General features: G+C 38.9%; 1 protein-coding gene across 4 annotated transcripts in view; it reads left to right on the top strand.

The window, feature by feature from the left end:
* Swap70 (switching B cell complex subunit SWAP70) overlaps positions 1-23,754 on the top strand; it is a 79,935-nt gene that overhangs the window by 31,460 nt on the left and 24,721 nt on the right. For 3 of the 4 annotated variants that reach the window (XM_087211312.1, XM_087211313.1, XM_087211315.1), the window contains 2 exons: positions 14,052-14,225; positions 23,381-23,608. In XM_087211312.1, coding sequence (XP_087067438.1) covers positions 14,052-14,225; positions 23,381-23,608 — 402 coding nt within the window. The remainder of the gene's footprint in view (positions 1-14,051; positions 14,226-23,380; positions 23,609-23,754) is intronic. The other variant, XM_087211314.1, reaches the window with a different exon arrangement.

Below are 23,754 nucleotides of genomic sequence, written 5' to 3'. Positions count from 1 at the left end.
CCTATGAAATGTTTTCAATAATCAGTTCATGATTGGTTAAATAAACAACTATGATCTTAGTTTATAATATAACATATATTTGAAAATATATGTATACACATCTAAAAACAAGCTGTGGGGCTGGCAATTTAGCTCAGTGGTTCTGCTGCCTGCCTCACAAGCACAAGGTCCTGAGTTCAATCCTCAGTACCAAAAATAAATAAATAAAAAAGCTATTGTGAGTCTAAGCTTTAAAGTTATAGAGTTAAGACCCTATAATACATAAAAAGTAACTAATAGGTACTGTCTTTTATACAATATGTTTAGACCTTAAACATATAAATTGATTAAAATTTGACATCTCTTTAAATTTGGTCCTGACATTTGAACTTGATCTACATCTATTGGTTTTGATTAAACAAGCATTTTATTATTTTATAAATGAGATATACTTGTATATTGAGTAATAAGTCTATTTGTGGTCATGAACACTGTTTCCTAAACTTACTAGAGCTGTAAAGATAGCCTTAATTCTTGTCAATATAGTTTCACCTTATAAAACCTGTTAAAAGAGTCTAAAATTTGTTTAAGAGTGAAACCTAAGTAAATATACAAAGGTTTCTATATAGCTGTGACACTCATTATTGCTGATTTCATGGTATATTAAATGTATCTGTGTTTTTCAAGTGTATAGGCTTTCAAAGATTTGAAACTGAAAAACATTTATAATGGTGACTTGCAGGTTAAGGTCGTTTATGGTGGTAAACTTTTTAGGCTTAAACGTTTGGCATTCCCTTATTGTGTTCCAGCTATTTGTGATGAAATGCATATGTCAATCCAACAAGAAATAGCCAGCCAGATGATTCAGATATGTTTTGAGGCTTGTGTTTGTGTAATTGTTACATAATTGTGTTATAACAGTTAGAGGTACCTAAACACTGTGCAGCCCAGAAATGTCACTCTAATGATTAGAGATTAGACATTAAGAATCTGTAAATAAGTACATTCTACTTAAATATCACTCTGGTAACAAGAAATGGTTAAATTGTAACAAATTAGGTAAAAGTTTCTTTTTGTCATTTAATATCTTATAATTAGATAAAGATAACTGACTAAAAAGCTATTTTATACTAAAATGGACATTTAAATGTTTCAGACATGATAATGTCATCATCATTGTCATGTTAAAATTCTATGTGGGGCTGGGGATTTAGCTCAGTGGTTCTGGCACCTGCCTCGAAAGAGCAAGGACCCGAGTTCGATTCCCAGTACCAAAAAAAAAAAATTCTATGTGGTCCTTGATCTTAAGTTTTCTCTGTAAAACTTTATCTGTTAACATTCTGTAGGGATTCAACTTCTAAGACAACCGTGATTGGAAAAGAAGTTACAGTTCATCAGTCATACTGTATATTTCAAGGTGCTTGATATCTAGATAAGGTCATAAAATTAAACCTACTGCTCCCACTGCAGTACTGATGTGACTGATTTTTTCTTCCTGGTGTTCAACCACTGAGGTTTGGAGACCAAAGCTAGAAAGATAACCAGGCTGAGAGGACAGCCAATATTTTGGCCCTGGCCCTCCAAGGTCAACAAGGACCCAGGACAGGAAGGGACCATGTCTACAAGATTGTATAACTTTGGTGAGTCACCCAATTTGCTGAATGGGGAGATTGTTGGACCCCAGAGAACAGTAGTCAACCAATGTACAGTGTGCAAAAAAAAAAATAAAGAGGATCGCCAAAGAGGGAAAAGTCTCCCACGCTTTCACAGGAAGCTGCATAGTCAAGCAAGACTGTGACCCATCTTGGCGGCTGACACTATCAGAGGACCTGAGAGACTCTGTACGTGGTTCCAAAAGTAATGCCTGAGGAGGCTTAACTGACCTTGATACACAGCCAGAGGTTAATTTTGTGGGGTTTTTTTGGCACTGGGGATCGAATTCAGAACCTTGTGCTTGCAAGTCAGGCGGTGGAACCACTGAGCTAAATCCTCGGCCCTGAGGTTAATTTTGATTAACACAGGTCTCACTTTAACTTGGTCTTAAACACCCAGCAGAAATGTATAACCAAAAGATGTATACAAATAATTAGTAATAAAGACTAGATATAAAAAAGGGGCTCAATTTGCTGACCCCTCCTGGCAGTTTCCAGCTACACCTATAGCTGACCACTGTTACAGTTCAGAGAGGCTAGAAAGCTATAGTGGGTGCCATGAAAGCTCAGCAAGAGTGTTTAAATTCCTTAGCTAAAATTGTCCTTCAGAACCACCAAACTCTCCGTCTTCTTACAGCTAAAACTAGAGGGACTCATGACAAAGAAATACTGAATTTGTAACCTCCACAGTAGAGGGGTCTAAGAGCCAACTGGTTACAATCACTATTCCAGTCTCTTAAGAGCAGTGTCTGGATGTGGCTCTTTCCCCAACCTGCCTTTCCATTCTAGTGCTCATGCTTTGATTGTACATGCTTTAGTTTCTTGGAAAATTTGTTTATTATCACCTAGAGGCTGTCAAACTTTAAGTGATCATGCAGATAAAACCAATGACAAATGTGACAGATCCCTTTTATGGGGATCCAGTAGATTGACCTTGTTCAGGGAGTTCATAACTGCTAACCCCAACATGACTTCTGTCCAGTGCCCAGTATATTTACCCTCTGGAGAAGGCCCCTGACTGCAGTCTCACCCACACTGACCCTTCCCAGCTCAAAGCACATAGATTGAAACTACGCCCGTTCTACCCTAACTGAAGTTAGAGATAGCTCTTCAGAAGGGAGAGTATTATAGGCAGCTAAGTTAGAAAGAAATTAATAGGCAGTCAGACAGGGATGGGCCCTGGAGAGAGTCAGTGAAGAAGAGGAGAACACACCAAAACTGTGGCTGGAGGCACATCCACTGAAGGATGTGCCAAGATAAGGATGCAATGACCAGGAAAGCTGGGTGTGGTGGCTCATGCCTGTAATCCCAGCACTTGGGAGGCCAGAGAAGAAGAATTGCTGCAAGTTCAAGGGCAGCCTTACATAGTTAGTTCAAGGCCAGCCTGAACTACATGTTCTCAAAAAAAAGATCCAATGACAAGACCTACAAGCTTCTAAGGGATAAACAGTAGTTTGAGATTGTATTGTGATTGGTATCACCTTGTCCAGTAAAGTCCAGATAGGCATCAGTCACCCAGGTGGGGGGCCAGAGCATGTGGACCCATCCCTTTCCAAAAATGCCTTTGTTCTTTCCATGTACCCTTGCTACGTGACTTGTTTCTCTGTTGGGTCAACGTTACTAAGTGGCTGTACTTATAATCTTGTGGGTTGATTGTAGTTTGACCCATGTTGTACCAACATCATGACTTTGCTATATAAGTAACCCCTGACAAAGGGCCTTGGTGGCAACTGACTTTCAGAACCCCTCCTGGGGCCGGGGATTTAGCTCAGTGGTTCTGCTGCCTGCCTCACAGGCACAAGGTCCCAAGTTCGATCCCCGGTACCCCCCCCCCCCAAGTCTCACAAGAACCCCTCCTATCTCTCAGGAGCTATTTCTCAATAAATCTTTCTTACTCTTAATCTCCGTGGTTCCTTAGAATTCATTCTTTGGTTTTAGGGGACATGAATTTACTACATCAGACATCTAGCAGGTTGGGAATTGTATTTCTCCTGTATCCATAGTGCATTCTACAGGTAGGGGCTCAGGTGTTTTTTTGTGGTTTTTTTGGTACCGGGGATCAAACTCGGGGCCTTTTGTTTGTGCGAACTCTGGGCCTTTTGCTTGTGCGCCGGAGCTGGAACCACTGAGCTAAATCCCTGGCCCTCAGGTGGTTTTTTTTTTTACTTTTATTATCCTTGAGGAATTTTGGGTATGATAAGTCTGATAAAGAAGGAGTTTAAATTTAGCCAAAGGAATGCTGATATGAATCGTCTTGAATAACTTTGGCCAAGGGCCAAAAATTGAAGTCTTCTTAAAAGTACATATTTTAGGGCTGGGGATTTAGCTCAGTGGTTCCGCAGCCTGCCCCATAAGCGCAAGGACTGGGAGTTCGATCCTCGGTACCAAAAAAAAAAAAAGTACATGTTTTACTTAGGATTTCCTTGTGTCCTTTCTACCTTTTATTTCTTCTATCCTACCTCAGTTCCATTTCTTTTCTTTTCTTTTTTTTTTGATACTGGGGATCGAACTCAGGACCTTGTGCTTGTGAGACACGCATGGTGCCCCTGAGCTAAATCCCCAGCCCTCCATTTCTTGTATTTACCTTTGTTCCTTTTGTTTTTGGTGTCATATCCAAGAAATTATTGACATTACAGTTTCCAGAAGTTTTCCCCCTTCTCTCCTTTTTCAGAGTATTATAGTTTTTGTTGTAGAGGTCTTTCACTTTGTTGGTTAAGTTAATTCTTAAGTATTTAATTTTGTTGATGCTATTGTGAAGGTATTGTTTTCCTAATTTCTTTCTTGATGAGTTTATTAGTGCTTAATAGGAATGCTATTGACTTTTGTTTGTTGACTTTGTATCCTGCTACACCACTGAATTTGGTTATTAATTCTAAGAGTTATCCCTCAGGGAAGCAGGTAGGCCTGATCTTTGCATCTTTATCTTGAGCCCTGGCCTTCAGTGGACCTGCCTCTGCCATAGTTTTGGTGTGTTCTTTTCTGCACTGACTCTCTCCAGGGCCCGTCCCTGTCTGACTGCCTATTAATTTCTTTCTCACTTAGCTGCCTATAATATTCTCCCTTCTGAAGAGCTGTCCCTAACAGCAGTTTTGAGCTGAGGAGGGTCAGTGTGGAGGAGACTGCAGTCAGGGACCTTCTCAAGAAAGTGGTGGAAGTTTTTGGGACTTCTGTGTAGAAGATTATGTCATCTGCTTATAATAATAACTTTACTTCTTCCTTTCCTATACTTGTCCCTTCCATTTCTTCCTCTTGCCTAATTGTGCTGCCTTATGTTTTGAGAACTATATTGAACAGTAGTGTTGATAGTAGACATCCTTATCTTTCCTTGTGTCCCATAAGTTTCAGTATGTTGTACTGGCATTATCATGTGATTCTAGGAACTGATTTGTTCTGTGACACGTTGTTTATTCAAGAGGCTATCACATAATTTCTGTGGATTCTTTTATCATTGATTTCTAGTTTCATTGGACTATGTTCTGATAATATGCACTGGATAATTTGCTATTCTGGGTTTCTTCTGGTTTCATATGAATTTTAGGGTTACTTCTCTAGTTCTGTGAGGAATGCTGTTGGTAATTTGAGAGTACATTAAATCTGTATCAATTTTGGAAGTGTGGCTATTTTGACAATATTGGTTCTGCCTATCCAGGAACAGGTGATATCTTTCCACTAATTCTAGTCAATCTTAGATTAGTCTTGTTTGCATCATGTAGCAGCTGTTGGATTAATTTTTCATGTTCTCTTGTTTTTAAAGTATTTAAATAATTGGTCTCTGACAGCAACTCTGTCTTCTATTTCAGACACTCTGTCCTGATATTGTTTGCTTCTACTGCCCATATGTTCAATATAATTTTTAGTCTTCTGGATTTTGTTTGGAAGCTTTTCACGGACTCTTTTTAATTCTTTGCTAAATGGATCATTCATGTTTTATATAATTTTGTGTAGGTCAGCCTTTTATTAACATCTTTTGTAAATTCCCTGATTGTTTTATCACATCCATTATCTGTTTAATTACATTTTTCTGAGCATCTTATTCATTTGTTTTTTAATTTCATGTTATCCTTTCAAATATTTCGGATGGGTGTCTTTTGCTTTCCTCCCCCTCTGTGGCCCACAGATTAGCTCCGGAGGAGTTGGGGGTTTGGGGAGGCATTCTTTTTCCTTGTCTTCTCATGTGTCTTTTTGTTTGTTTGTTTTTGATTATTTTGTTTTGCATTGATGTTTTCAAGTGCTTATAGTGCAAAGATTGTTATTAGTATGAAGATCTCTTTAGTTAGTATCAGCTTTTTAGTGGTGCACTGGGGGTGTGGCTAACTATAAATTTTTGCCTCTGTCCCAAAATGCAACCACTTCCATTAGTTTGGGAGGGGAGAATGCAGTGTAATTGGCTCAACACCCAGTTCTCGGGGGAATGGGAATGGACCACAGTTTTGTTAATAACACAAAAGTAATCCAGATATTGGTATACTGAGAAAACCTGTAACACTATCAACTATGCCACCCTGGCAGTAGCAAGTAAATCAGCAACAGTAATATTGTCTAAAACAAACTGTATATTGATATACCATAAGAATGAATATTGTACCACCCTTAACAATAGAGAAGAGATCTATAATTATAAATACTAAGGCAACCCAAATATTGGCATACAGTATATATTACTAAATGTGACAACTATACTTCTACTAACAATAGAAAAGAATTCAACAGTAATAACATAGAGTTAACTATCTAAAGATTAATAAAGCTTAATGGTTATAGTAGTAAAGATATAGGGGTTTGTGAAATGGAACAAGAGAATGAAAGAAAAATTTAAACAAAGGAAGATGAGAAGGAGAGAAAAGTGAGACAAAGGACCCTTATGGAGTAGAAGGATATTAATAAATACAGATAACAGAAAATAAGAAATAAGAAAAAAATTTAAAAGGAGATAAAAAGACAAAATTTAGAGAATAAAAAATTTGAAAGGAAAAAAGAGAAAAAAGAAAAAGGAAAATTAACTGAACCCCAATAAACCAGTAAAGAAGAAATAGGAAAAAAATGAGTTCAAAATGTTTTTTTCTCTGTAGTTTTGAATGACTGGTTTCTTTTTAAGTTCTGTAGTTTTGGAACCCAGAAAGTCATGGTTTTCTCTCCCTAGCTTTATGGCCTATGGGTTTGTGAGGTGCCCCCTTGCTCTAGTGGTCCCTCTGTTTACCCCAGGCTGTGGCAGCCATCCAAGCCAAGGCATGTCCTTGCTCATTTTGGTAGATGGGGAAGCGAATCAGACCTCAGATCTGTGCTGGAAAGAGACAGCAGGGCAAGGGTTCAAGCATCCTGCTATACTTAGACAGCACTTTCAGACCCAGCCATTTCTGAGTGCAGCACAGGGCAGCCTGGCTTCTCACCATGGAGAACAGGGCCTGTGTCCTTCCCAACCTGAGCTTAAACTTCTCAAGTGGTATATATCTATTCTGTACCCTTTCTGCGGCTGTCTCACATGGCTGTCTCTAATCCAGTCACTGTGGGAGGGTTATACTGGGAACCCTGGAGTGAAGTTATTTTTTCAATTTTTCTGAGTCTCAGTCTTAAATAATCAACTTCTTCCTGAAATGGCCAGTGGTTAAGCATTCTCTGGCAATATGGTGAGCACTGCACTAGATTCCCTGTCCAGCTGTTGCCTGCTGTGTGGGAGGAGTCATGTTGGAGCAAAACCACATGCTACTTTTGCTGTTCACAACAGCCATGGGCTCCTCCTGAGGCCTACTCCACTGGCCCAGTTCACCATTTCACCTTGGAGCTTCTGACCCTGGAGGTTTACCTTGTGTGCACAGGCAGGTTCCCCTTCCTGGGAGCCAGGATGAATTTCTAGACTGCTTTGTCCTTTTCTCTGCATTGTGTTCCATTTCTCCAACTTCTCTAAAGCTTCTAATTTTCTTTTCTTTTTTTTAGGGGGGGAGGTACTGGGGATTGAACTCCGGACCTTGCACTTGTTAGGCAGGGGCCGGAACCACTGAGCTAAATCCCCAGCCCCTAATTTTCTTTTTAGTTCCTTCCTGATTCCCGGAGATCTACTTGTTTTGTTTTTTAGCTTTGCTAAGTTGTTATTTTCCAGATTTTAGATTTGATTTTTTTGTATTCTGCTTGATTGTCTTTGGACAGCTTCATCTAAATGTATGTAAACCGTTTAGATCTAAAATGTCCCTTTAAAGTCTCATGTGTTTAGAGACAGGGCTTTTGGAAGGTGATTGGATCATAAGAGTGCTGTATTCATTAGTGGATTAATCTATTCATTCATGAGTTCATAGCTGAATGTGCTGTTAGGAGGTAAGACCTGGTTGGAGGAGGTGGGTCACTGGACTAAGACCTAGAAGCATGTATTCTTGTCCCCAGATCATCATATCTTGCCCTCCTCCCCCTTGCTTCCTGGCTGCCATGTGTTGAGAAGCTTTCCTCTGCCATGCCATCTCTACCTTGGAACCAGCCAGCTACGGACTGAACCTTCTGAAACCTTGAGCCAAAATAAACCTTTCCTCCTTCAGTTGTGGGTATCAGGTACTTTGTCCCAGTGACAAGAAAGCTGACTAATAAAATGTCTTACCAGAACTTTAAGTTGAAGATGTTCATAACTGAATACTTTACCTTTTCTTCTCCCTTGTTTTGTGATGAACATGATCTAGGCCCCTAGTCCCACAAACCTCATCTGTTTTGTCTTCATTCTTTCTGTCTGTTCTTACCAATATCATACCCCATTTGAGGTCCTCGATGCCTTTTGCTTGGTAGCACTGCAGAAATCTTCTGATCCTTTTTTTCTCTCTGCGCCCTTCTTACTGAAATCTACCTCATGTAGTTGTCTCAGTATAATTTCCCTAAAACAGAGCTAATTGTTATTCTACTCAGAATTTTTGCTGGTTTTCTCTTGTATTTAGGATAAAGTCAGTTCTCAAACAGAACTTAAATCCGATTTTAGTCTTTGGTCTACTGTTGTTCTTGTACTCATGTCAGCCCAACTCGGCTCCTCACAGTTTCCAAGTGGCATGCTGCCACTGCCACCATGCCTTTGTTCGTGTCATTTCCTCTGCTGTCTCTTGGAATGCCTTTCCTTGTAGTTGCCATTATATCTTAAGGTCTACTTCACATGCCATCTTTCCTACAAAGTACTAACCTGGGCTGCATATGACCTTGTTTTCTGTACTCTAGCCCTCAAACTTGTGTTTTCCTATAGCCCATGTCTTCAGATTATTAACGACCCTGTGTTATTTGGACTTTGTTTGCTTTTCTAGACATACCGAGCTGTTTCTCCTCTGGAATCCTGATTTACCACCCAGTCCATATAGAATCACTTCTTTTTTTTTTTTTGGTACCACGGATCAAACTCGGGTCCTTGCGCTTGCAAGGCAGGCAGTAGAACCACTGAGCTAAATCCCCAGCCCCTAGAATCACTTCTTGCTCTTCAAAGACTGTGTGCTTTTGTGCACATGTCATTTCCCCTGTGTGACGTATCTTTCACTTGGTGTGTTTCAGGGTTTTGGTAGAGCTGATAAGAGTGGCCTTTGAACCTAGTTCTGCATAGATAGCCTCCATCACATAGAGGGCCTCCACCTACTGAGTTCCACAAAGTAGTTTGGCAAGTGGAAAGATCTGGAACTTGAACTTCTGTTGAAACTCTGGTTTTCATGTTTACCAGCCATATGAACTTGGTAAAGCTACTCAATTTTTTTCTAGACCTCTACTTTTTACTCTATAGAATACAGCTAATATTTAACCTTATAGGACTAATACAAAGTTTAAGTGAAACACTGTATATAAAATGCCTAGCATACAGTAAATCTTCAATAAATGGTGTTAAGGCTAAATGAATGAATGAATGGATAAAGGAGCTGGTGTGGCTTTTCTTTTATGGAATTAGTTGTGGGAAATGGGGCCAGACTGACACAAGGTGCCGAAGGCAGAGCATGGAGGATAGCTTCCTGGGCCTGGGCAACTGTTTTGCCACCCACAGATTCTAGTTAAAGGTCAAGAAAAACATCCTTCTGCAGCCAGCTAGTGACTTCTTCCTTAGAGTGTACACAACACATTGTAGTTCTTCAAAAAAGAAATGCTTTGCTCATATTAGCCTGCTACCCACTCTTGCCTCTTCTAGGATACCTTCCATACTGTCTCAGAATATGATTTTGAGGATGAAGATTGCTACTACCCCCAGGCTGGCAGTACAGATAAAGGCTCGACTCCTTTAACATCAATGAACAAGCTCTTCATGTTCTTCGTTTACCTTTCTAGCTCATTTTCTATTATGTCTCATGCAGTGGACAGTTGCCTTTTTTTTTTTTAAAGTAATCATGCCATTTTATTTGTTTATTTATTTATTTATTTTGGTGCCGGGGATTGAACTCGGGTCCTTGTGCTTGTGCAGCAGGCGCGAAACCACTGAGCTAAATCCCCAGCCCTTAGTTGCCATTTTTGATTGTTCTTGTTTGAGAAGTTCCACAGGGTCTTGGTGGGGAACAGGAGCTGTCTCACATGGAGAAACTAAAAAGTTCAGGCATCTGGAACACAGGAATGTGACCCAGGGCTCAGTGTAGACCCACTGCAGTGAGTGTCCCAGAGGGTCAATGACAGTGGTGGTGTGCTCTTAGTATATGGTAGTGACCCCCACCAGACTGTTTCTGTGAGTGCTTTCAGCTGCACTTCTGGGCCCTCTCCATACTTTGGTACTGGCCTGGCTTAAGTGTCTTGATTTTCTAGCTCTTGTGTTAGATATGTGTGGTTACCTATTGTTTTCCCAATAAATTTCTGTTCTGTTTGGAGGAGCCCAAGGTGGTTTCTGTTCCTTGCACCCATTAGGAGCCTTGAATGTGCCACCATCCAGTGCTAAGTGAGCCATTCACATTAAACTTTCTACAGTCCTTCAGAACAGACACAACTGTTCCCACCCCTTGGCTTTCTCACATCCTCTTCTGTGGTCTGGAATACACTTTATCCCATTCTTGATCTTTTTGACTTTTAAAAAATATTTTAATGCCTATTAATTTCACAAAGTAATTGTATTTATGTGTAGCATTTTCATACATGCATGTTACATATTGATCATAGCCATTCCCTCTTAACCCATGCACACCTCTCCCTCATTGCTTTCTTCTTGTCCAATAACACTACCCTCCTACTTTCATACTTTTAAAAAAAAAAAGTCACATATTAGGGAAAATATGTGCTACTTGTCTTTCTGAGTCTGGCTTATTTCATTTGACGATATTGGTAGTTCCATTTTTCTGCAAGTGACATAATTTCATTCTCTATGGCTAATTCTCCATTGTGTATATACACCACATTTTAAAAATCCATTCATCCATTGGTTGCATATCTTACCTATTGTGAATTGTGTTGCAATAAACATGAGTATGCAGATACCCCTATAGCATGCTGATTTTTAATTCCTTTGGGTATGTACCAAGAGTGGGATAGCTGAGTCATATGGTAGTTCTATTCTTAGTTGTTTTGAGGAAATGTCCTCAGTGGCTGAACTAGTTTACATTCCAATTGGCAATATAGAAGGGATTCTTTTCCCCACATCCTTACTAGCATTTAGTGTTTTTATATTTTTGATAATTTTTATTGTTTTGTATTTTTGTGTAGATTTGTTTTGCATTTCTCTAATGGCTAAAGATGTGAACATTTTGTCTAATATACTTATTAGACACTTGTACTTCTTTTGAGAAGTGTCTGCTTAATTCGTTTGCCCATTTATTGATTGGGCTATTTTTTGTTTTTCTTTTTTTTTTGGTACTAGGGCTCGAACTTGGGTCCTTGCGCTTGCAAGGCAGGCGGCGGAACCACTGAGCTAAATCCCCAGCCCCTATTTTTCTTTAGTCTTTTATATCTTCTAGATATTAATCCTTTATTGAAAGAGTAGCTGGCAAAGATTTTTTCCCATTTTGTACATGATCTCTTTACTCTTGGTTGTTTCCTTGCTGTGCAGAAACTTTTTAATTTGATGTGGTCCTGTTTGTTGATTTTTGCCATTATTTCCTGTGCCAGTGAGTCCAATTTAGGAATCTTTACCTGTGCCTATTACTTCCAATGTTTCTCCTGTTTTCTTCTAGCAGTTCCAAGATTTCAGGTTTTATACCTTGGTCTTTGATTCATTTTAAATTGAGTTTTTGTACAGCGTGAGAGGTAGGGATCTAGTTTCAGTCTTCTACATATGGATATCCAGTTTGCCCAGCACCCATATGTCTTTTCTCCAAAAGACCCGGTCCCTTTGTCCAAAATCAGATGGCTACAATTGGATGGGTTTGTTTCTATGTCCTGTTTTCTATTCCATTGATCTATGTATCTATTTTTGTGCCAGTACCATGCTATTTCTGTTTTATGGCTTTGAAGTATAATTTGAAACTGCATATTGTGACGTTTCTACTTGCTTATTTTTCTCAGGATTGTTTTGGCATTCTTTCTGGGTCTTTTGTGTTTCTATATGAATTTTAGGTTTTTTCTCTTTTGGGTACTGGGGATTGAACTCGAAACCTTGCACTTGTGAGGCAGGTGGCGGAACCACTAAGCTAAATCCCCAGCCCTTAGGTTTGTTTTTTCTAGTTCTGTGAAGAATGTCATTGGAATTTTTTAAAAATTAATTTGCATCTGAACTTGCTACTGCTGTGCTCAGGATTTTTATTATTTTTTGTTTGGGGTTTTTTTTTTTTGGTACTGGGAATCGAACTCAGGACCTTGCGCTTGCGAGGCAGGTGGCAGAACCACTGAGCTAAATCCCCAGCCCGATTTTTATTATTTTTATTTTTAATTTTTTAATTTTTTTCCAGTACCAGGGATCAAACTCAGGCCTTTGTGCTTGAGAGGCAGATAAGGTGCCATTGAGCTAAATTCCTGGCCCTTGTCATTGGAATTTTGATGAGGATTGTATTGAATTTGTAGATCATCTTTAGTTCATTTTAATAATATTAATTCTGACAATCCAGAATTAATGGGTGGTCTTTCCATCTTCTAGTGTTTTGGGGTTTTTTTCTTCTAATTTCTTTTCTTTAGTGTTCTGTAATTTTTATTGTAGAGGATTTTTGCTTCCTTGGTTAAATTAAGTTGTAGTTTTTTAAATGCCATTGTAAATGGAATTATTTTCCTGATTTCTTTCTCAGTCCATTATTGGTGTATAGAAAAGCTGTTATTTTTTAATGTTGATTTTGTGTCCTTATGCTTTGCTGAATTTATCAGTTCTAAAAATCTTTTGTTGGAATCTTTTTTTCATTTGTTTGTTTGGTACCAGGGATCAAACTAAGGACTTTGAGCTTGTGAGACTGGCACGGTGCCACTGAGCTAAATCTCTGACCCTTGGTGGAATCTTTAGGGAATTCTAAGTAAAGGATTGTATCATCTGCAAATGAGGATAGTTAGACGTTTTCTTTTTCTTTCTTCTGTCTAATTACTCCAGCTAAAAACAAGAGTGGTGAAAATGGACACCCTTGTCTTGTTCCTGATTTTAGAGGAGATGCTTTCACATACCGTGTCTGGCCCTTGAAAGTCCTTCAGGGCTCAGATCTGTTGCTGTGCTATTCTTTTTTTTGTTTTGTTTTTGGTACCAGGGATCGAACTCAGGACCTTCCGTTTGCAAGGCAGGCTCTGTGTCACTGAGCTGAATCCCCAGCGATGTTGTGCCAGTCTTTCTGCAAATCTTCACACATATTTTAAGATTGGATTATACCTTCAGTGTTCCCACAGAATCCTCTGCTTATCTCTATAATAGTCCTCGTCATGATATTATTCCACGTTTCTCCCCAAATAAGAGCTAGCTGGAGAATAATCAGTCTTGAACATTAGAGATAAAAAATGCCGGGCCAGGGATTTGGCTCAGTGGTGCCACCGCCTGCCTCTCAAGTGCAAGGTCCCAAGTTCGATCCCCGGTACCAAAAAAAAAAAAAGTGCCAGCCCCACTCAGCCTGTTCTTGCTGTACCTGCCTTACAGATTGCCACCAAGCAAGAGAATAGTAGATACTGAATGTCCGAGTAAATGAATGAGTGGCAAAACTATCTTTTTAGACTTTCAGCTAAGTAGTTTTTCCCTAAAGAAAGTATCTTTGACCGTGTAAGTAAAGGTGTATGTGGTTTTTACTGAGAATCTGGCATTCTCAGCTCCATCTGTGTACCAGGGTTGGTAGCCTGTTTGGGAAGATAATGTGCACTCATGAAAAAAGAATTATTTGACAGGTCAATGTCTACCTAGTTAGAGATGTGGACAGATACTGCATCAATTTCAGGCTAAACATAATGTTTTTAGTTGGGTGTTGAAGTGTAGTACCGGAGCAAATATGTGGGATATGGCTATTGCTTAATTAGATTGATTAACTTGGAAGCCAGAAGGAGGCTTTCTGCTTCTATTTTAGTTGGCTTATATACTCATTTTGGATTGATTGGAGTTTTTTCTCATTCTTTCTTTAGGTTCAAGACAACTTTGACAAGATTGAATTCAATAGGATGTGTTGGACCCTCTGTGTCAAAAAAAACCTCACAAAGAGTCCCCTGCTCATTGTAGAAGAAGATGCATTTAAAATATGGGTTATTTTCAACTTTTTATCTGAGGACAAGTATCCATTAATTATTGTGCCAGAAGAGGTAAGGTGTGGCTTTGGGCAGTTCTTTTACCTGGTCATCTTGGCAATAAATAGAACTGGCCTGGAGGTATTAGTGCTGATTAATGTAGATACTAAAGGAGATCCTTGACTAGTGTTTTTGGATTAGAAGCAAAGCAGCTTAAACCTAGAAAAGCCTAAACTTAGTGGTTTGCAAACAGAGTCGGACCCTACCTCTCTAAATTGTTATGATCACGAACGAATCCATTTTCATGTCCAAAGAGCTTTATTCATTACAGGTCAAACATAATTTCCTTTTTACTTTTGCATATTAGCAAAAGTATAAAAACTGAGCTAGAGTAGGGGATTTAGCTAAGTGGCGCTGCACCTGCCTGGTAAGCGCAAGGTCCTAAGTTCGATTCCTGGTACAAAAAAATCAAAAACCAAAAAAGTGAGCTAGGTGTAGTGGTGCACATCTGAAATCCTAGCACTCTGAGAGGCTGAGGCAGGAGGATTCCAAGTTTGAGCCTTGCCTGGGCAAGTGAGACCATGTCTCAAAAATGAAGAAAAGAAAAAAAAATGTAACTCAGTGCAAAAAACCTGGGCTTAATCCCCAGTACTGGGAAAAAAAATTGGCTGAGTCATGCAGTGATACTCTTGCTAATCCATAAGATCCAGAATGTTCTCAAGGCTGTTTTGTGGAGTAAATATTTTTGTTTTAAAGTCTAGAGTGATGACTTTTTACTGGGCTTTTAAAAGTAAATGAAAAATGAGAACTGTTTGTTTTGTTTTGGGTATTTTCTTTAAGCTTCCAAAGGGGGGAAAATAGAAGTAAGGTTCTGTGCCATCTTACTGCCCTAAAATGTTATACATGTAACTTATGCTCATTATAGTAGAAAATTTAGAAAAGATTAATAGTGTACAAAATTAAAATCACTTAAAAAGAAAAATCATCCAGGGCCAGGGATTTAGCTTAGTAGCACCATGCCTGCCTCATAAGTGCAAAGGTCCTGAGTTTGATCCCTGGTACAAAAAAAAAAAAAAATCTGTAATCCTTTAACCTTGGACAAGCTATTTAAACTCTTCAGTCTTAATTTCATCATCTACAAAATAAAGCTAATAATAGTGTTTATACTAAGAGTTTTGAAATTCTTCATTTAGAAGGACTTAGTTCAGTGCTTCGCATGTAATATGCACTCTTCAGAAAGGCTATACCAGTTCATATACAGAAGTGGTTCTGGGTGCTTATTTTTACCGTCCTGCCAATATGGAGTCTATCTGGCGTGATTCATGTTTGTATTTGGGGTACAGCTGAAATCTGTTTGAAGATTTACACTGGAATATTTTATTTAAAATCATCAACATTTATTGACTGCCAACAATAAGTGAGGCACCAAGGGGAATGCAAAATGAAAATTACTTTCTGTCTTCAAGGAAATTACAGTCTACTGAGTAGAAATATAAGTTAGGTGTAATGTAAAGCAAAACAGCCTTCCTGTTCTAAGAGAGATGCAAATGGGATGTGAATACAGAGAAGGGAAAAACTTTATTCCAACTTAGGAAGTAAGGGGTCAAGGAAGTCTTTTAAAGAGGCAGTATTGGGCTGGGGATTTAGCTCAGTGGTTTCTCCGCCTGCTGCGCAAGTGCAAAGACCAGAGTTCAATCCCCGGTACCAAAAAAAACACCAAAAAATAAAGAGGCAGTATAATGGAGTGATTAAAAGAAATTTCTTAAACTTTATAAGTCAGTGGGCAGACTGTAAATATTTGAAACTTTGTGGGCTTTCAGGGCTGTGATGTCTGTCAGAAGCACCCAGCCCTGCTGTTGAATGGAAGCAGTTGCAGACAGTGTGTAGCTTTGTCTTGATAGAGCTTTCATTTATGGATGTTAAAATTTGAATTTTATATAATTTTCATGGGTCCTGAAATGTGATTTTGAGTTTTTTCACCAACCATTTAAAAATTTTAAAACTAATCAGATCATGAGTATAATAAAAGCAGGTGATGGGTCAGGTTTGACTGGTGGGCTATGATTTGTTGCATTTTGATTAGGAGAAAGGCTCTAGAGTCAGATTTCCTGGATTTGGATTCTGGCTCCATCACTGTTCACTGCAGTGTGACCTTGGGCAATTTACTTACACTGCAGTTTCCTCAACTGCAAAATCAGGCTAATGTCAGTATCTTTCTCCTAGTCTTCTTATGAGGATTGAATAACAAGAATGCCTGGTCCTTAGAAAGTGGTTGTTGTGTTAGCTTGCCCCTTTATGGAGAAAGTGGAACTTGCACTAGGCATTACAGGATGGGAAGGGTTTTGACTAATGTAGAAGCTAGAGGAGAAGAACTCTGGATGGAAAAGATGGGAAAAGAGCACATGTAGGTTAGATTAGGAAGAAACTGGAGTGGGAGTTGTGAGAGCCAAGGACAGAATCTTAGGACTGTTTCTGTAGCAGAAGAAGGAAGTATATTTGGTAAAGGAAGCTGAATTGAGCAGGCTGTGAGACTGGCAGAGAACCGGCGTAGTGTTGAGTTATGGGTACCAAAGAAATAAAAGCTCCAAGTAGCAGAAAGGTGGTTACTGGCATTAGATGCTACAGAAAAATGAGTAAGATAATGGTAAGAAGGTGCCTTTAGATTTAACAATTAGATGATCATTGATAATCATGGAGAAAGCAGTTTTACTGTAGTAGTGGGAACAGTTCTTAGTGTTATATAATGATGATGTTATATTAATTGTAATGTATGTTAAAGGGGAAAAAAAAGAAAACATGCTATGGAATTTTTGTCCAGGGAAATTTTCTAGCTTAATACAGAGACATATAGAAGGGCATGAAAGCCAGGTGTGGCAGCAAACATTTGTAATCCCAGCACTGTGGGAGGCTGAGGCAGGAAGATTTCAAGTTCGAATCCACCCTGAGCAACTTAGCAAGACCCTGTATCACAGTAAGAAAAAGGGCTGGGGATAGCTCAATGCAAAGGTCCTAGGTTCTATTACAAGTACTGCCGGGCCCGGGGGCAGTGAATGATAGATATAGAAAAAGATAGTGGGATTTTTAAACTGTGGCTGATACTTAGAAGAACTACAATATGCAAATAAAATTTCCAGTATCTTCTTTTTTTTTTTTTGGTACCAGGGATCAAACTCAGGTCCTTGTGCTTGCGCAAGCAGGTGGCAAATCCACTGAGCTAAATCCCCGGCCCTCCACTATCTTTTTAAAAGACATTTTGTAGTTGCACTCAGTATTCCAAATTTATATGTTTTTTGAAACTGGAAGTGGAATAGTCTCTTACCCTTGATGTTTTGGGTTTTTTTTCTGTCACTAAAATATTCATGGTGGACTTGAAAGTGACCTTGTCCTGACTTCAGAATTAGTGGTTAGCAAGGAGACTTAGTTTATTCCTCGGTGTGGCAACACTTGCCTGATGGGGAGACTTGTCATGGGCTTTAAATCATTACTGAGCTACAGCGGTGAAGGGAACCAGCCAGCCTGTTCTTCCTGACCACTCTGCCTAAGGAACTCAAGATTTCTGCCCCAGGTGGCCTAGAGAATGGGACCCATGTGGGCCTTGATGTGCACCATAACTCTGACTCCTTTGTGCACCCCAGGGCCCAGCCTGTTTCGGCACACTGACCTTTCTGCATGCTGACGTGAGTGTCTTGGTCCTCTCTGAGGCTATGGAGAAAAGAATGGCTTTTCGATTCATTAGAGTAGCAGGTGGCCTCCCATGTCGTGTTACTGTTTGGACTTATTTGTGCTTTGATGGCCTTAACTGCCTCAGCATTTCTTCTTAGAAGCGGAATTACAGTGAGTCTTACAGATTATTCCTTTGTGGCCAGGAGTGTGTGGGGGGAATGAAGGGGTCATTGAAGCAGATTAACATGTGGTTGCTTGGGCTGCTGAACCAGCCTCCTGAGGTTTAGTGCGTGGACTTGTGCTGACTGAGCTCTTGGCGTGTCATCTGGCGTGTCACCCAGTTTTGTGCTATATCATGGAAGACACATCCTGTTAGACTTTGGTTCCTTTTGGAATAATTTAATAGCATTTAAAAAAACTGTATTTGAACTAGTTCTAGAATTACAGATGGTTTTTTTTTGATACCGAGGATTGAACTCATGACCTTGCACTTGAGAGGCAGGCGTGGTGCCACTGAGCTACATCCCTGACCCCTAGATTTACAGATTTTAATAAAAATGTAATAATAGGGGAGGGGATGTGGCTCAGTGGCACTGATTTCGATTCCTGGTACCCCCCCCCAAAGAAAAGTAATATAAACACATGTGTTTAAAAAGTAAATTTAAAAAAATACTTTGTCTGGAGTAAATACCTTGGATTTTTTTTTTTTGTTTTTGTTTTGGTACCAGGGATCAAACTTGGGGTCCTTGCGCTTGCGCAGCAGGCGGTGAAACCACTGAGCTAAATCCCCGGCCCTCCTACCTTTGTTTAACTTGTAATCCTTCCAACAGTTTTTAGGCCTTACAAATTTAAAGTAATTTTTATGTTTCCTGTAATCCACTTGCCATAGTGACAATGTGCAGTTTTTAAGTCGAGTATGTTTAAAAAGATTAAACTTCAATTAATTACTATATAAGATGTAACTGTGGGAGTTGAATGAATAACATTAAATGGTACAGATAATAAATTTACATTTGGTTCAATTTTCCATCACCCAGAAAGTAGTGTCCAGGATGTTAAAGTAAATATTTAAATGAATTACATGGTGAGGTTAAGATGTTTTTGTCACAAAGATTTCAAGAAATAGTATGTTTTCATTTGAGTTGTTTCTGCAGTTTTCTTCAGGTGATATTCCTGGAAATATGTGTCTGTAAAGTATAGTTTTTACTTAGTTTTCATTTCCCACAGAACCAGGAACAAACAGGGTGTGTCTCTTGTGGAGTTACTTAGAAGAATTGCCTTGATGTAATGAAAAATCAAACCTGAAGTAGTTTTATGAGACTATAAATGAAATAAAACCTGAATTGTTGTTAACACTAATAAATGCCCCTTTTAATGATGACAAGGAAAGAACTTTTAACTAATACGTTTTTGAGCTGAAGGCCTAGAAAATCACATGCAGCTTGAAAGTTTATTCTTTGTTATTTTTGGTGCAACTTGCTTGGAAGGAGGAAGTAAGCTGCTTCCTGAAACTGAATGAGCTCTTAGAATTGATGCAGGCCACTGGAGACTAACAGGGCAGCACGTGATTTATTATTTAGTATAACTGAAGAGTGGAGAATGGTAATGTTTGTCTTTGGTTGGCCCCGTATAGTGAATGAAAAAGACCTTAAGTTATTGGGTTATGATAAGTATATGATTGTGCTGAAAGTCAACAGGAAATGCATCCAGATTCCTTAGTTGACGGCACACAGGGAGTGCTGAGCAGATACGTGTTGGGAGCTGACGGCAGCCTCACATGGGTTTGGGAGCACCTTCTGCAAGCTCAGGATGTACCTGGGAAGCTGCCCCACCAGCTGAGTTGGTTACTAACAGGCACTTTCTGAATCACAGTGTTAAAGATCACCTGATGTTGAAGAGGCAACTGAAGGTTGGAGTGTGAGGGGCTTGACTTCATTCACAGAGGCAGAGCCAAGGCTGTTTTCCTGCCATGTGCATGCGGTCAGTGGGCCACACCTATGTATAGTCCACCATCCTGTGCCTACATGTGGCCAGACACATGTACTTCCTTTGACCTTACCACTAGCACTTCTTGTACTTGTACTGCTTGCACCCCAAATGGTAAGCAGACAGCTTGGGTCCTTCTTTTTGATGTCCTTAGGGAGCTTGAACTTCTATACATGTTACTGGCACTTGAGGAATTATTTATCTTAATGTCTTTCTTGACTTTTTTGGTCTCTCTTCAGTGTCTTCTTGATTTTAATATTTTTCTTCTTCTATCTTTTCTGACCTCTTTTCTACTTCCCTCTGTTTCTTCTCATCTTCTTTACCATTTCCCTTTCGTCTCTTCCACTCTCTATTTTTTACCTCTATTTAAGAGCCAAGACAATACTATAATAAGTAATGTATTTTAACAAGAGAGAGGAAAGATCCAAGTGTGTTTTTCCCCAACAAGTAACATTTTTTGAGCACCTGCATATATGTATTTCCATTCTTACTCTGTTAAAATGTATTATTTCACAAACAGTGCTATAACCAAAGTAATGGAAATGCAAAGACGGGAAAAGAAAAAATAACTCAGTTCTATTTGTAATAAAACTTGCTCTTTTTAGTTAAAATACTTAGATAATCCTTATGTAGTAGAAATCATAGGTAAATTTACTTTTGCATTGTTCTTCACTTTGTTATCTCATAAAACCTTTGTTAAATGCAATTTTAAGTGAATAACATTCTACTCATTGTTAACACTGATGGAGCACCTACTGTATGCCATGCATCATGCAAATCGCTCTGTGCCCTTCTCCTATTATCCCTATAGTAGTTCTACATGATGGGTATTGTTATGCCCTTCATAGATTAAAAAAACCTGAGATTTAGTTCATTTTGCTTAGTGGCTGTTAGTTGAGCACTGCTGTGTTCTAGGTACCATGCTGAGCTCGGGGAATTCAAAGATGAGTGGGACATGGTCCTGCCTAGAAAGAATTCAGAGAATGGTGGAAAAGCAAATGAGTAAAAAGATAATTTCAGTTCACTTTCAAGATGCTAAGTGCAGTGACAAAGAGGGTGGCTGGTAGAGAGTGCTGGGTCTGGGTTAGAGCTGATCAGGAGGCTCCCTCCACAGTGCTTCTCAAAGTTCAATGGGGTGTGCCCTTACTTGAGGTGCTTGTTAAAATGCAGCTGCTGATGGGGGTCTTTGGTGTGGTCTGAGAGTCTTCATTTCTAAAAGCCTTCCAGGTTATGGCAGCATAGCGTCTCACTTAGAGTAGGGAATAGCCTAAAGGATGTAGCACATTCACTAGGTAGAGAAATGAGAAAAGATAGAAGAGTGGTGTGGGAGAAACATAAAAACTGTGTTCAATGGGAAAACTACTTATACTCTGTGGCAGCTTGCTGGCTAAATCCAGCCCACAGCCTATTTTTGTACAGCCCCTGTGCTAAGGATAGTTTTTTCACTTCTAAAGGGTTTTTTAAAGAGAATATGTGGTAGAAATAAAAAAAGTCCAAATATTTACTATTCAACCTTTCATAGTAATAGTTTGCAACCCCTTATTCATGACATTGGTGACGAGGCAGTGTATGTTGGGAGAGATGTTAGAGAAAATAGGCTGGGCATAATCACGCAGGGGTGCAGAGGAGTGTACACTTTATCTTTGAGCGGGCAGGGAGTCAGGAAAGGCTTTAGGGAGGTACAGCCTCAAGTTGTGTTTTGAAAATTCCCTTTGGCAGAATCTAGGTAAAAGGGGGGCAACATTGGAAGCAAGAATACCAAGAGGGAGCCCTGAACCAAGGCAGATAGAGGGACAGATTTGAAAACTTTTGGGACAAAGTTTTTCATTTTCTTTTGATGCAACCCACAGGAAGATAATAAACAGTTTATTTCAGGACCTAGCACACATAGATGCACACACACGCAAAATTTATCACAAAACATTGTTTGTCTTTTATAATTGAACTTGAATATTTTTCATTCCATTTCAGGAAATTGTGGTTACTACCAACTGTGTTGGTTTCATAGTGAGCCATAACCCACAGGTTGAAAACCACTGATCTAGGGAAATAATAGCAGCAGGATTTTGTTGGTGATTTGATGTGAAAGGCAGGGAATAATAATCTTAGTATAGGGAAATATGTGAATGCTATTTCTCCCAACTGAAATCAGTGATAGAAGGGAAACCATTTGGAAGGTAGAGATGATCTATTCATTTTTGATTTCTTCATATTTCTTATTTCAACATTTAGAATATTATATTCATTGATACTTCCTTGGAAGATGTACCAAATACAGCATATAAGCATTCCTCAATTACAGAAGTACAGATTTGTTGACTGCATGCTCACACTACAGTTTGTGTGGGAAAATGCCTTTTTAAAAAATTTGGATTTTTCACTGCACTAATAAGTTCCATAAAAAGCGAACCACAAATTCAGGAAAGATACCTAAATATTAGCAATTTTTAAAAATTTCAAAATTTTATAATACTCTCCTAACACACCTCTGTCAGGCATGCTTACATATGTAATATTCTTTTTTTTTTTTTTTTTTGGTACTGGGGATCGAACTTGGGTCTTTGCGCTTGCGCAGCAGGCGGCGAAATCACTGAGCTAAATTCCTGGCCCTTACATACCTAATATTCAATTCTTTCTTTTTTCCCTTCAGTAGGACTCATTTGTTTTTTAACATGCAGAGTTTGAGAGTGCTGTAGGATACCCAGGTTTTCTAGAAAATAAGATACTAACTTCCCACTCAGTATTACTGCCTTATTTTGTTTAACTGCTATTAATTCAGTAGCAGCATTTTCTAGTTTTATATAAAGACATGGTGTTTCAGGATTTAGTAAGCTTTTCCAGCTCAGACTGGAAATTCAACCATTATTTACAGCGTTGTTGGATTCTAATAGAAGGAGACAGCATGAATCAAGTTCAGTAATTGGTTTATGTAGGCAATTTGTAGGTTGGGGAATAACTTGTACATTGTACTTTGAGATGTTTAATTTAGCACTTGCATGTTATTTCAGTAAGATTAATGTTCTGGATATATTTTTTGTTTTGTTTTGTTTTTGTTTTATTTTGGTACCAGGGACTGAATTTAGGACCTAGCACTTGCGAGGCAGGTGATGGCAACCACTGAGCTAAATCCCCGGCCCTGTTCTGGATATATTGAAATATCCAGTGGAGTAATCAGATCACAGAATTAGCTTTTGTATTTGCAGTTTGCTTTGTTCTCTATACAAATATACTATTAGAAGGTTATCAGTTTTTTATTCCTTTACTAGTCTAGGCTCATAGAAAACCATAGGCATTTTATTCATATCCTTCTCCTTGATAAAAGGAGATTCTTTAAAGAAGCACGCTTTTGGAAAGGTAAAGAGTATTTCCTAGGTTGACCATATCATTTGTAAATAACATAAATGCATATCTGTGTTAATTTTTTTTTTTTTTTTTTTTGGTACCTGGGATCGAACTTGGGTCCTTGCACTTGCGCAGCAGGCGGTGAAACCACTGAGCTAAATCCCTGGCCCAATATTTTTTTTTAACCTGTGTTAAAAGTTTTAAAACTGGGAAATAATTTTCTTAAAAATTTTTTACAGATTGAATACTTGCTTAAGAAACTTACAGAAGCTATGGGAGGAGGTTGGCAGCAAGAACAATTTGAAGATTATAAAGTCAACTTTGATGATGGTAAAGAGGGCCTTTCTGCATGGGAGCTTATTGAGCTGATTGGAAATGGACAGTTCAGCAAAGGCATGGACCGGCAGACAGTGTCTATGGCAATTAATGAAGTCTTTAATGAGCTTATATTAGATGTTTTAAAACAGGTAAGAGTCCTATGAAATTGTATTTTTCCTCTTTAGAACTTGATGTTTGAAATAAAATAATATTTTTGCTGTAAAGATGGTATAAATCACTTATAGCCTTAAACTGGCTTAGAACAAAACTGAAGTTTCTTATTTTCCCAATCTTT

Source organism: Heterocephalus glaber, unplaced genomic scaffold, assembly GCF_053883595.1.
Source record: "Heterocephalus glaber isolate CG9 unplaced genomic scaffold, H.glaber_assembly_v1.0 deba00001428, whole genome shotgun sequence".
Classification (NCBI taxonomy): domain Eukaryota; kingdom Metazoa; phylum Chordata; class Mammalia; order Rodentia; family Bathyergidae; genus Heterocephalus; species Heterocephalus glaber.
The sequence above is the reverse complement of the archived record's forward strand: the minus strand, read 5'-3'. Positions and strand labels throughout refer to the sequence as shown.